The 14428-nt window shown below is 39.7% G+C and overlaps 1 protein-coding gene across 1 annotated transcript; it reads left to right on the top strand.

The window, feature by feature from the left end:
• The first annotated feature begins 333 nt into the window (after nucleotides 1–333).
• Nucleotides 334–4582, top strand: LOC146373592 (extracellular calcium-sensing receptor-like). Its single transcript, XM_084950099.1, has 9 exons — nucleotides 334–827; nucleotides 1143–1437; nucleotides 1543–1629; nucleotides 1711–1980; nucleotides 2194–2403; nucleotides 2502–2777; nucleotides 3131–3358; nucleotides 3445–3568; nucleotides 3672–4582. Exons 1-9 carry the CDS (start codon nucleotides 655–657, stop codon nucleotides 4580–4582), a joined length of 2574 nt encoding a protein of 857 aa, XP_084806225.1. The 5' UTR covers nucleotides 334–654.
• The last annotated feature ends 9846 nt before the right edge of the window (nucleotides 4583–14428 follow it).

Below are 14428 nucleotides of genomic sequence, written 5' to 3'. Positions count from 1 at the left end.
TGCTTAGAACTCAAATTGCACTACTTTAAATAGTTTATTTTGATGCACATGCTGTTTTTTTTGCAAATTTTCATTATAGGATTGTTTTTCGTTTTTTCTGCAGTATATAAAAAATGGTGCATCTCAAAAATAAAACTATGAAGACACTCAAAATAAATTTCCTGTTGTTGTAAACTATTTTTTGCAACTTTTTTGTATTTAAAGTTTTGAGGGATAAACCTCTTAAATTTCTCCAAGTAGAAGTATATGTAAAAAAAAAACAAAAACAATTTTAAATTTTTTTGTAGTTTATTGTACTTTTTTGCAATTAATGTAGTTACTATGGACTTAATGCATACATATTATTAAAATTTGGGCTATAACAGTTGTATTGATGTATAGCAACTTGAAATGCTCCCAAAAATGGCACTACAGCATGTAAAAATATAAAGTAAGCTCTGGCAGACTTGGTTCTATGGTAGGTCTTAAACGGTTAAGCCCTGCCCTTTCTTCTTGTTTTTCACTGAAGGGCGGTGTGCAAGATTCATGTCAATAAAAGGCAATGGCAATGCAATAAAATGGAATGACTAAGGTCAGAAAATCTGAAAGCTGTCATGAGCTCATTTTCACGAAGCAATTTGCTCTTGTTCATTTTGCTGTATTCCTACTTTTCTTATGCTATGTCCTCTTCTGTTTACCTCCTCATGTCAGCTACAGGGGCAATTTCATCTAAACATAATGCACAAGAGTGGAGATGTCATCCTGGGTGGATTGTTTCCAGTCCACTTTTTCTCAAGTGTTCCTGACCTGTCTTTTGCCTCAGAGCCACAACAGCCTTCTTGCCATGGGTAAGTATGACAGGGTGAAATAGGGAAGTAAAACAAGGTAAATATGACAGGGAAACAACAAAAAGAGAGAGAACAGGGACAAACCTAATACTAATTTAAATATAAATGTTATGTCTAAAGTAACTATACTTTGTTTTCTTCGCTGAAGCTCAGAATAACGCATACTGACTGAAGCTTGTTCTTGATTATTTTTTCATTAGAATATCCCTATAATTGTTGTTATTCAGTTTCCTTAATTGTTTGTATGAGTATCTTTGTAACATGTTTTCTAATTATCCTGATGTATTTTTCAAATCAAAATGTTTTTTTTATTAGTTTCTATGTTCAGGGGTTTAGGCAAGCACAAACCATGGCTTTTGCTATTGATGAGATCAACAACAACTCCAACTTGCTGCCTAATGTGACTGTGGGATACACTCTTTATGACAACTGTGCTGAACTTAGAATTGGATTCCGTGGAGCATTGTCATTAGCCAGTGGTCAAGAGGAACAAATTATATTACATAATACATGTGTTGGAAAACCTCCAGTCCTAGCGATCGTGGGTGAAACTTCCTCTACACGTTCTATTGCTATCTCCAGCATCTTAGGTTTGTACAGAGTACCCATGGTAAGTTTTCAGTTTAACCATAGAATATTATTTATTGTTATATTGATTTAACTGTAAATTTAATGTCAAAAATAATGCACAATATATTGTCTGTGGTTTTCACAGGTGAGTTATTTTGCCACATGTTCCTGTTTGAGTGACCGTCAAAAGTATCCATCCTTCTTTAGGACGATCCCAAGTGATGCTTTCCAGGTTAAAAATCAATCAGGACAAATACAAAACGTCAACAGCAGCTGATCAGCAGCACTCATGTTTTAATCTGTATTCACTTAGGTACGTGCTATGATTCAGATCCTAAAACATTTTGGCTGGACTTGGGCAGGTCTGCTCATTACTGACGATGATTATGGACTTCATGCAGCCAGATCCTTACAATCCGAGCTCAGTTTGTCTGGAGAAGGTTGCCTTTCCTACGTTGAAGTTTTACCCTGGGACAAAGACACTGATGAACTCAGGAGGATTGTGGATGTGATGAAAAAATCAACAGCTCGTGTTGTCATTGCCTTTGTATATTTGAGTCACATGATAAACCTTATAGAAGAGGTGCAATTTTAAAAGAATCTGATTATTTCTTGTTATAAAAATCTGCATCTCTACTCTGTGTAAAAGATGTATTACATTTTTATTTGAATTAATACAGAACACAAATGGTATAGAATAAGTTTTAACATCAGGAAATACTTCAGTAACATCTTAATGTCACCAAAGTATTTGTGAAATGATCACTTTTTACATTTGGTAATATATAATGCACAGGTAGCCAAGCAGAATGTAACAGGCCTACAGTGGTTGGCCAGTGAAGGCTGGACAGCAACAGGTGCTGTGCTCCAAACACCTAAGTTCATGCCATACCTGGGTGGTACACTGGGCATTGCTATTCGACGAGGAGAAATACCTGGGCTCAGGGAATTCCTGTTAAAAATACATCCTGATCTACATCACAATAATAACTATGGAAACAGCATGGTGAGAGTTTAAAAATTTACTGTGGTAGTTGCAAGAATTTTTTGTTGTCAATGTTAAAACAAAGCACAAAATAAAAATTCGCCAATAACATATTTCAGGTGAATCAGTTCTGGGAATTCACATTTCAGTGCAGATTTGCTCCAGCTCCAGCAGGCTGGATGGAAGGTGGAGGTGCATTATGCACTGGACAGGAAGATCTAGAAAATGTGAATACGAAGTTCTTGGACGTTTCCAACCTCCGGCCCGAGTACAATGTGTACAAAGCTGTTTATGCTCTGGCATATGCCCTTGATGACATGCTGCAGTGCAAGCCAAGAAGAGGGCCTTTCAGTGGGCACAGCTGTGGCACTTTACAATCACTGGAGCCATGGCAGGTGTGATATTTGTTTATACTCCATCTATGAGTAAATCATTTGTTCTATAATTACTTTCCGAACAAGATGCACCCTGTAGGATAAAAAAAAATGCAATGAGATTAAGTATAAAAACACTGAAGTGAACTAAATGGGTGTTTCATATTGAGTGAAAGTAGTATTTATGTTATTTATAATAGAGGACATTAACTTATATGCATATATATGGCGATTAGAGACGTCCCGTGTTTGATTTAGAATTGGATTTTAATGCATTTATATGTACAGGTATAACAAGATTTAATTTGCCTGTACTTTGAAGTCTATTTCTTATATATTACTTTTATAATTTATTAATTTATAATTTTTAACAGCTTCTTTATTACTTGGAAAGGGTAAATTTCTCCACTCCATTTGGTGATCAAGTGTCATTTGATGAAAATGGTGATGTGGTGCCAATTTATGATGTTATGAACTGGTTGTGGCTCCCTGATGGAAGCACTAAAGTTCAGAATGTGGGTGAGGTTAAGAGGTCAGCTTTCAAAGATGAAGAAATCATACTTGATGAAGACAAAATCTTCTGGAACTTTCAATCCAAAAAGGTCATACATGGCTTTTCAGACTTTACCTTTTGTCACATGTACAGTGAATTTCATTCTAGTAGGTAATATTTAAGTTTGTCCAACAGCCAGTTCGATCAGTATGCAGTGAGAGCTGTCCACCTGGTACCCACATGGTGAGAAAGAAGGGGGAACCTAAATGTTGTTTTGACTGCATCCCTTGTTCTGAGGGAAAAGTCACTAATAAGAGCAGTAAGTGTTTATCTTTCAACATGCCATATTTAATTTAATTCATATTAACTATAATATGCATTTTACCATCCTCCCCTTTCTTCATCTTTTTCCTATTTATCAGACTCCTTGGAGTGCACCAGTTGTCCAGAGGATTTTTGGTCAAACCCCCAGAGTGACCAATGTGTGCCAAAGAAGACAGAGTTCCTCTCCTACCTTGAGCCTCTGGGTATTTGTTTGACAGCAGCCTCATTACTGGGCACATTTATATGTACTGTTGTTCTAGGGATCTTTATCTACCATCGCAGAACACCCATAGTACGTGCCAACAATTCAGAACTTAGTTTCCAGGTATTACTGTCACTCAAGTTATGTTTCCTTTGTTCACTGCTGTTCATTGGACGACCCAGGATGTGGACATGCCAACTCAGACATGCAGCATTTGGGATCAGCTTTGTGCTGTGTGTCTCATGCATCCTAGTAAAAACCATGGTTGTTCTGGCTGTGTTCAAAGCTTCCAAGCCAGGAGGGGGAACCAGTCTGAAGTGGTTTGGTGTTACGCAGCAGAGAGGAACAGTTCTGTTTCTTACATCTATTCAAGCAGCCATCTGCACTACCTGGCTTGTTTCTGCCTCTCCAACTCCACATAAAAACACCCAATACCAAAATGATAAGATTGTTTATGAGTGTACAGTTGGGTCCACTGTTGGTTTTGCAGTGTTATTGGGTTATATTGGCATGTTGGCTGTCCTCAGTTTTCTAATTGCATTCCTGGCAAAGAATCTCCCTGATAGTTTTAATGAGGCCAAGCTCATCACATTCAGCATGCTGATCTTCTGTGCTGTGTGGGTGGCCTTTGTTCCTGTGTATATCAGCTCACCGGGAAATTATGCAGATGCAGTGGAGGTATTTGCCATCCTGGCCTCAAGTTTTGGGCTCTTGATCACACTGTTTGGACCCAAATGTTACATAATCCTGATGAGACCGGAGATCAACACAAAAAAGGCCGTAATGGGTCGTGGTGCTGAATCGTAAAAATGTTTCCACATAAATTAAAATACATGCATGAAAATAAATACATATAAATTAATAAATCATGAATATATAAATAATTAGATTCATGCAAGACTCATATTGCTTATACTTGTATATCTTGTCTTTCTAAATGTGATGTATATTGACTAGGGTTTATAATACTCTTATATGAATTTGAAAGTATCAACAACAGAAATAGTTGATACAAAGAAGCTTTAACCCATTTTTCAAATAAATGAATTTTATGCAAGGTTGTTAGAATTTTAAACTTTATGACCGGTTCAAAAATGGTTTTAGTGACTTTTAAATACAAGGATTTTTCATTTTTGAGCGCTAATTTTGGATTACGAGCAATTGAGACATTTGGCTTTCACTATTATGCATTCATACATATCATAGCAGCTATTTTCTGTCTTGCTTTCTTGCTTGACCTGTTTGAATCTCACCTGATTTGAATTGCGCATTCTGATTGATGGTACTGTGAAGATAGAGGAGGGGTTTTTTCACCAGGTGACAGGATGTTTAGAGGTTTCTCCCAACAGTTATTTGGAAGAGCCTCAGTGCAGAATTTAGTGGCGTTTGAAGTTAAAGCATGATTAAAGCAAATGATTTAAACGAGGTAGACAGAGAACAAAATAAAATCAATAAATAAAATAAAAATAAATAGAAAATTAAGTAGATAATAATAGTGTGCACTCACCAAGTATAGCCAGCTTGTGTATACACACATACTGATATATACACTCACTCATGGAAATACGGCCTTATATTATTAAAAAAACACACATACAAAAAAAAACCCAAACAAACAAGGAAACAGACAGTGCTAAAAGAACACACAGTGAGACAATAAGTTTTAAGTTTGTTTCCCCAGGGCTTCAGGCTAGAGTTTAGTCCGAAGATTCCAAGTCAGTGAGAGAGGGATCCGATAAAACGGCTGTAGCAATGAGCTGTGTCTTCCTCCGTTGCAATCAATCTAACATCTCCATCTCCTGTCCTACCATTGAACCACCCAGCACATGCAAGCTCCTCGGGCTATCTTCAAAAACCACAACAGCACATCTCCCATACAAATTAAATGGGTACAGTCATATCTGTTCATTGTCGGTCATCTCTCGATATTCGAAAAAAAGACAAAAAATTTCACCACTTTTTTCCCCTTCTTTTTAAAGGAAGCATGTTTACCCTTAATCAAAAAAGTAAGTTTCTCTAAAGCTTGGGATTTGGACAAAGTCAACAGCCAAGTTCTCAAATGTGGTCTAGTAATGGATCTCCAAGATTTGGCTATATGTATTTTGCTTGTAACAAGCAGTAGATTGCATTTCAGTGGGGAAGATCCCTAGAATACATAGTTTAGGACACGGATTCATCTTAACACTTGTAATATGCGCAATTACATCTAAGACTTCTTTCCAAAACCTTTGGGTTTCAGAAGATTCCCACAGGCAATGCATCAGTGTGCCTTTGTCCCCACAATTAACACATATGTCTGGAATGTTAGGATCAAATTTGTTTAACAGTGTTGGAGTTACATATGTTCTCTATAAACACCCACTTTAAACTAATCCAATATAATTGGCTAATGATTGTGTTTGGGCTTTCAAGCAGGCTTTCTGCCATTCCTCTATGGTATACTACATTTTAAGCCTTGACACCATGAGAATGTTTGAGAGCCATGTCTAACGTTACTATAAAAGCGGGATATTACGCCCTTCCTTTGGTGGTTGTTTATTTCAATGTCCTCTAATGAGTTTAGAGTAGACAGTGTTAGAGATTTTTGAGTTTTTGAAATAAAGCTTCTGATTTGAAGAAATTTTAAAAAGTTTAGGAGGAATGCCAAATTTCTTTGTCAAGTCATTGAAGCACATCAAATCTTTATATTTTGCTGAATATAGGTAAGAACTGAGCAGTAAGGAGGTAGTGCTTGTCCTTTCTAAATTTCACCCAAGATAACTTTGTCACTAAAAACCAACATGAGGCTGTAGAGAGATGGGCAGCCCAATAGTACCATTTGAGGTCTGGTATACCTAGGCCGCCTCAGAAGATATAGTAACGATAGGCATAATCTGGCTTGTCTGTTATTCCAGATACATTTATTGAAGATTGTTTTTATCTTTGTGAAGAAGTCATCTGGTGGGCTGAGAGGAATGGCCTGGAAAAGATCAAGAAATGTGGGAAAACACTCATCTTGAGTATGTTTACGTGTCCAAACAGAGAGATTGGCACCATAGACCATCTATTGATTGATTGTACAACAGAGCTAACTGCTTGAGTGTAGTTTGCATATACCAATTCATCTATTTTTGGAGTCATTTTTATACCTAGATAGGTAAGGCTGTCTTTGGCAACTTGAAAAATTGATTAAATGGATGGTTTAATTCTTTCAGAATGTGTAAAGAAGAGAATGGCCAATTAGGATTAAGTAATTTTATAACCGGAGATGCTGCTGAATTAGTTAATTGTTTTGAGTAGCTGGAGAACTGAACTCTTCAATTTGGACAGCATTAAAACAATGTCATCTGCAAATAATCAAATTTTTGAGCCATGTCTGGATGTTCTGAATTTGTTTAAATTACGAAGGCAATCCCAAAAGAAAGGCCTCCTATTATTTTAGGTTATTTTAATACAAACAACCGTTTATTTTCCATAATATTTACATCATTTTAAAGTTTGAAGACTTATTTTTCTACATAATCGCCATTTTGGTCGATGCATTTTTGTAGACCCTGTGGCAGTTTTACAATACCTATGTCATACCCGCTCGCCGCCACAGAATCGGCTTCCAGATAAATGTTCTTTCAACTTTGGGAACAGGTCGTAGTCACTGGGTGCGAAGTCAGGACTGTAGGGTGGGTGATGAAGTTCCAACCAGAGTTTTGCAGGACAGCGACAGTTTGACGGGCGACGTGCTGATGCGCAGTGTCGTGGAGAATGCTTACACACAGTGCGCGCACTGCGTGCTAGCGTAAATGTGTTTTGGGACTGAAAGGGGGTATTGTGGGTGAAAGGTGAATAAGCTGAAATAGTTCATCAGAACTGCACCTTTTAGTTGAATTCTTCCACCGCCACTGGTGTGTGAAAGAGGTGCCAGTCGCCGTGACAGAAAATTCTAATTTTTGCTGGAAAGATCAGTCCGAAGTTTATGTGTAGTTCACGAAGCTGCTGTTTTACCTGGTTATATTGTTTCCGCTTTTTCTGAAGCTCTGTCGACAGGTCAGGGAAGAACATCACATGGTGTCTGTTGTTCATTAATTTTCTGCCCTCATCGCCCTCAACTTGTCTTGATTATTCAAGAACTTCATGATGACCACTCAGGGTGAGCCGTTTGAGATATTTTTGCCTTGTAGTCTATGTGCTCGCTCGATGATGGGGGGGGGAGATGGGAACACACGTGCAAAAATGATGTGATTTCCCCTTGTTTAGCACTCTCAGGTAATCTGACAAGTCTCAGGTTGAATCTCTGGCAATGTTCCCTCTAAGCTGCGCACGTGCGCAATTGCGCACTGCTGGCACGGTCTCTGCGCACAGAAAATCTGCGTTGCGCATAAAGAAAAACTCTAACCTGAATTCAAATTAAAATTAAAACTTCTACTATTCTGTTTTGCAGTGCTAGTCAGTAAGTGACTGGCTGCTCCCGTATGGGATTAGAACAATGCCACCTTATCCCATAGTCCAGCCAATAATGCGATTCACATTCGTATATACGCAGCTAGTCGTCGACAGGCTATTACAGCGTCCGGTGTTTTAGCTAGCAAAGCGGCGTGGCTGATGTGGAGTGAAGCCACGTTAATGACAATGTGTGCAACCATTGGAGATGTGAGCAGGACAGATGGAACAATTGATGGAAAAAGTGTGGACTTTATACCAGTTTTTAAATTGTGTTGATAGGCCACGTAAAACCAGAGTTAAAATATAAAATATATGCAATGTTTGGTTTTCGTCCTGAATACTATCGTTATTTATATTTACTGCGGGAAGAAACGTTATATAAGAAAAAAGGCTCGAAAGCACTCTTCGCCTGTGAGCAAAAACAAAACCAAAAACACCCCCACCCTTTCCTATTGGTCGAAAAAAGTACCATGTCCACCAATCAAAAAATTATATTGCAAGTTGTTAAGAAACGGGGGGAAGTTTTAGGAGTGACGGCGGTGTTTTGAGATGTGAGAGATTTGCGACGTTTAGCACAAATCTTGTGTAGTTAGTGTGTAGTGTAGTCAATAGTTTTCTTGTGTGCGTCAGAACAATGAGGCGACTGCTGAATGTTACAGGTGTTACAGAAGTGATACATCTCCTGTTGTCAGGCCTGCAGGTATCAGGCTGTTGTTCTCCTTTATCTCATAGTGGACAGAAATAATTTTTTGGAGTGGCACAAATAATTTGTGTGGCATCAAATTTGATGCAGAACACCTGATCTTGTTCTGTAAATATTTTGAAATGTTTAACGCCAAATGCCTTGGCTGCAAAAAAAAAAAAAAATAGCTGCAAAAAACTTTGTTTGCCAAACTGAGTTACTTTAAGTAACTATATAATTAATTGCTCAACATTGGTTTTTATATACTGTATTTTGCAGACAGAGAGTTACAGGACTCTCTCCCAGACCACAGACTCATACTCATAATACAAGTCAGAGCTTTATAAAAAAAAAAAGAAGAAGAAAAAGAAGAAAGTTGTGCTTTCAAAATTGGGATTCAAGTTATTTTTACTTCCAATAGTGTTACCATACTACACAGGTCAATGACTACATTTTTGTTTTACATTTTCACTGTAAGTGGGCTAAAGCAGTTAATTAAAAGTAGTCGAACATAAATGTAAATGCTGTAATTTGATTATCTTAATAAACCATGTAACTTGGATGGATTCGATGCTGGCGTGACCACAGTGCACACGTCTGATGTCGCTCACAGTGGTCCAAGGGATCGCTCAGGGAGTTTGTGTGTTCGCTCAGACACATAGAAAATTAGAGGGAACATTGATCTCTGGCTTCTGTTTTCCAGGTCGTCCACCTTTACTGTCAGGGTTCCTGGGTCGGTGACCCAGTGCTTTCAGTTTTGTCACGTTTAGGTTATGTTGCCACATCAGTGTTCTCACTTCCTGCTTTTCCTGTGTCAGCTCGTCTCTTGTGTTATTAGCCAGATTATGTTCAGCTGTGTACTCACCGGTCTCTCATTATCATCCTCATCAGTCTGTGTATGTAAGTCCTCTGTTTCCACTCGTTCACTGTCGTGTCATTGATGTTATGTTGTCGTTCCCGTTAGTGCTCAATTATTCAGCCAGCCACTCAGTCTTTCAGTCAGCTAGTCAGTTCTGCCGTTCCTGCTTTGTTCATTCACCCGCTCCAATAAACCCTCATCATTTCTGCACCGTGAGTCCTGCGTTTGGGTCATCTCTTCCACGCCTCCACACACAACCCCTGACATTTAGTAGGAGTTCCTGAAGTTTCTTATGAAGGGAAGCCTCTTTTCTTGTAAGGGAGGAGACGTTGTCTTCAACTTTACTAATACGGGTTTCAGCTGAGGTAAGCCTCTCTGACAAGACCCCAATTGCGTCCTTTATTTCTTGGTTTGATGTTATAACTTCATGCAGTTGAGTAGTGAAGTGTGTTTTCAGCAACTGAGTTGTGGCCAGAACACTAGTTTCGGTCTGTTGGGCGCTAGCTTCTTCCATCTTCTTGGTTTCATATTCGTTGCTAGCATCATCATCTGATCCTTCCTTTCCAGCTGTTTTAGGCTTATGTCTATGTCTTATATGGTTAAGCGGCATCTTGACTGGCTGGGTCGGAGCAGAAGCTTGTGTTGGGACAAGTGCCAATAGAAAGATGGCTTTAGCTGCGGCAGAAAATCGATGAGAGGCTGTAAAGCTCGGAGCCCGAAGTTTTGCTGCCGTTCAGATAGACGCCATAACCAGAAGCCCTGAAGCATTTTTTTTATTGTGTACTGAGAGCTTTTAGCTAATGTTATTCTCACATTTTACACAATTCAATTCGATTTTATTTTATTTATACAGCACCAAATTACAACAACAGTCGCCTCAAAATTTAAGGGACTATTGTATCTTGATAAATTAATTTGTCATAAAGTAGCTCAGCAGTGTGTATTGCTCCAACGTGTCTATATGTAATCCCAACAGTACCTGGGGAATAGTCCTGATGACGTGCCGGGGATGGGCCAGTCAATGGCATAACTACCTTTTTCATCCAGGAACTGGATGAACCCAGGGCACACTCCCTTTGACAGTGGGTTGGAGGATTTCATTCTGATTCTTTCAAAATCTTCCAAGACATATCCTTGGAACATATGTAAAACTTTGCAACAATATTCCTCCACAAGTAATCTCATCACTGACCCATAGCCAAATCAGTCATGATGGATAATGTTACAGGCAGTATACTTGCACCAGGGCAAGTATCCAGTTCATTCACACCTGTCACATATGCTTACTCTGAACCTATTCATGTTTTTGAGAAAATGGTCCACTCAAAGGCGTGGCAGTTCTGCTGTTCTCTGGCAAATGCCAATCGAGCTGCGGAACAGCGGGCTGCATTGGGTAGCAACCACCACGCATGCTGCTTGGACTCATGGATGTTTTTTTTAATGACAGAGTAGTTAAAAACATCCTAGAATTGCTCACAGCAGGCTACTTTGAAGGCTTCTGGCAGTCTTTTGTCCTCCTGACGGAAGTGCACACTTTCATCTTTATTTCAAACAAGAAATTACATAACATTGAATTAACAGTTTCACCCATTTATACATACAGCCCCGTTTTAGACACTAATATGAACAATTAAATGATAAACCATTTTGTATCCATGTGAGGTCTATTCATGAATTATTCCATAACAAATTAAGCAGATAAAAAAGTGATCAATTTCAAAAAAGTCTCCAAATGTGAAGGATCCATAGCCCCCTTCTATAAACTCAGAGCTGTAGGTTTTTCCATAGATTTTCATTTGGAGTCAGATCAGGAAATTGGCTGGGCCATTTGTGAGAGATACACATATTAACGGGGTCGGGTTATGTTAAAAAGTATAAATTGTTATACTTTGTTCATTGGTTCAAAGGTACCCCACACTTCTTTTTTGTTTGCTTGTTTGTTCTGGTGTATTTTTCATTTGAACTGTTATTCTGCCAGAGTACTCATATTTACAAGATGGCATTGAACGGCATTGAAGGGGATTGGAGTCGTTCTTTTTTCCACCGCAGCGAAAAAAGATTTGTATGTGCGTAAAAAAGATTTGTATGTGTAAAAAAGATTTGTGTGTGCGTAAAAAAGATTTGTATGTGTAAAAAGAATTTGTGTGTGTGTAAAAAAGATTTGTATGTGTAAAAAAGATTTGTGTGTGCGTAAAAAAGATTTGTGTGTGGACTTAGCCCAAAAAAAACCCTGCAAGTTACAAGTACGAATTTTGACCCTATTTTTCTTCCTTTCATCTGATTGGTCAATGTCATGTCAATCACAAATGTAACAATCCAATCAGAGAACAGATGGGTTTGGCTGTCGGAGGGGCGCTTTTTTGAACTGCAGGTCTTTGAAGGGAATAAATGCCCTTTTACATGCCAACAAATCTTTTTTACACATACAAATCTTTTTTACACATACAAATCTTTTTTACGCACACACAAATCTTTTTTACGCACATACAAATCTTTTATACGCACACACAAATTCTTTTTACACATACAAATCTTTTTTACGCACACACAAATCTTTTTTACACATACAAATCTTTTTTACAAGTACAAAATATTTATGACCACATTTTGAGCCCATAGAGGAGCTGCTGTATGTTTTTGTTATCGATCTGATTGTGAAATAAAGCATATGCAGTGAGAAAGCAACTCCCGGAGTCATCCCTGCCTTAAAGCTGCAACATATCATGGCGAGCCAGCCAGGAGGAAGGTTTGAACGACTTCCAGCACGTGAGTGAAGCAGAAGCCTGGTTAGCGCCATTAGCGGCTAACGTTAGCGCTACCGCACCGCTGAAGAAAAACCTTTCTCCAAGCACCGGACCTGAAATCTGACGGACTAAAGACAAGCTTGTGAGTACCCACAATGGAGGTAGAAGCCCTACGAGATAAGATCACCGCCACAGCTAAGTCGTGATCAGCTCATAGAAGTGGGTTATAATGTGAAAGGCTTTGCTACACCGCTAGATGAGCCCACAAAAGACACTTCCAGACACCACCTGATGAAAGTTATAGAACATAAACTGGACGAGGTGGAAAACAGTTATACACCAGACGATGCCGTACAGTTTGTGAAAGAACTTTTATCATTTTTGGGCGAATATAAAGCTAAAGACAATGCGGCCGAGAGTGATTTTTCCCGCCCTTCAGACGAAAGAGACAAGTATGACGAGCTGCAGGAAGAAATTAGAGCGATGGGGCAGAAACTCAAGATGGCAGACGCTGCCCCGAGCCTCGGCCAGAACCTGCCGTCTTCTAAAGTACCAGAGGTGACAATTCGCAGGGAGTTTTGCATCTGTGGCCAAATAGGAGAGGGAGGGCAGCGCGATCGGCTGTCCTATACCAACCTGCTGCATCAGATGGAAAATGGACTCCGCAAAGGCCACAGTGAGTCAGAAGTTATTGAAGCAGTGATAAGAGCCATCAATCCAGGTCTCAAACTGCGTGATATGCTTGAAATAAAGACTGATTTGACACTCACACAGTTAAAGACAATATTGAAAGGACATTACAGAGAAGATGACACATCTGATTTGTACCAAAAACTGATAAATATTTCCCAAGATCCAAAAGAGTCAGCTCAAGACTTTTTTTTCAGAGCCATTGAGCTTAAAGATCGCCTCCTGTACGCATCCAAGGACAAAGAAGCAGAACACTACAGTCGGGACCTGGTAAAAAGGAAGTTTTTGAGATCAGTGGGTACTGGGCTGCAAAATGACAACATAAAGTTCCAGATTAAAGCCCTTCTTGACAACCCAGATGTGACTGATGAAATGCTGATTGAGAAACTAAATGAAGCTGCCAATCTCGAGACAGAAAGACTGAACAAGTTAAAGAGGAACAATACAAAACCACCAAGAATCAGTGAGCTACATACTAGGGATGAACCACACAGCAGCTCACAGATCCCCGCCACCAAGGAAGACAAGAAAAATCATCCTCCACCCGAAATGCACGACCTGGTGAAAGAGCTGAGGAACGAGGTTGCAGAGGTGAGGCAGATGGTTCTTGCTTCCCTGAACGCTGGCAAGTCACAGACTACAAAGAGGACATCAGATGCTGCCGCGGACACCCAGAGGAAAAAAGGCTGCAGGACCTGCCAGAGCAACGGAGAGGGAGACAACTGCACCCACTGCTTTAAGTGTGACCAGCCCGGCCACATCTCCAGAGGATGCCGAGCTCCACTTCAGCTGCAGGGAAACGCCAGAGGGCCACTGTCACGGGACCAGCAGTGACCCCACCGCCACATCAGGAGTCCCGCCGCTGTGGTTGCTGCCACCAGAGAGAGTCGGTCAGCACCCCACTCCAGAGGTGTGCAGGTTGCTCATCTGTCAGTTACTGTTCTAAAGCCTGTCAGGGACAACACTGGCACCATCACAAACATGTATGTAAAGCGGTGAGGCTAGTTGAACAACATTTGAGGGAAAGAGAGAAAAAGGGGTGGTTGTCATACATGGGATATTCTGACCTTCTATCAGATAAGCAAGGACAAAAACTAGTGAAACTGATAGACGAAAAATGGTGAGATGCACTTTTGACAATGTACCAGTCACCGCATTGTGGGACACGGGTGCACAGGCTACCGTAATAAATGAGAACTGGAGAGTCGAGCACTTACCTCACACCACTATCAGGGGGATAGATGAACTCTTAGGTTCAGAAC

Source organism: Perissodus microlepis, chromosome 14 (assembly GCF_051167445.1).
Source record: "Perissodus microlepis isolate ML-2025 ecotype Zambia chromosome 14, ASM5116744v1, whole genome shotgun sequence".
Classification (NCBI taxonomy): domain Eukaryota; kingdom Metazoa; phylum Chordata; class Actinopteri; order Cichliformes; family Cichlidae; genus Perissodus; species Perissodus microlepis.
This window is presented reverse-complemented; position numbering and strand designations above follow the sequence as displayed.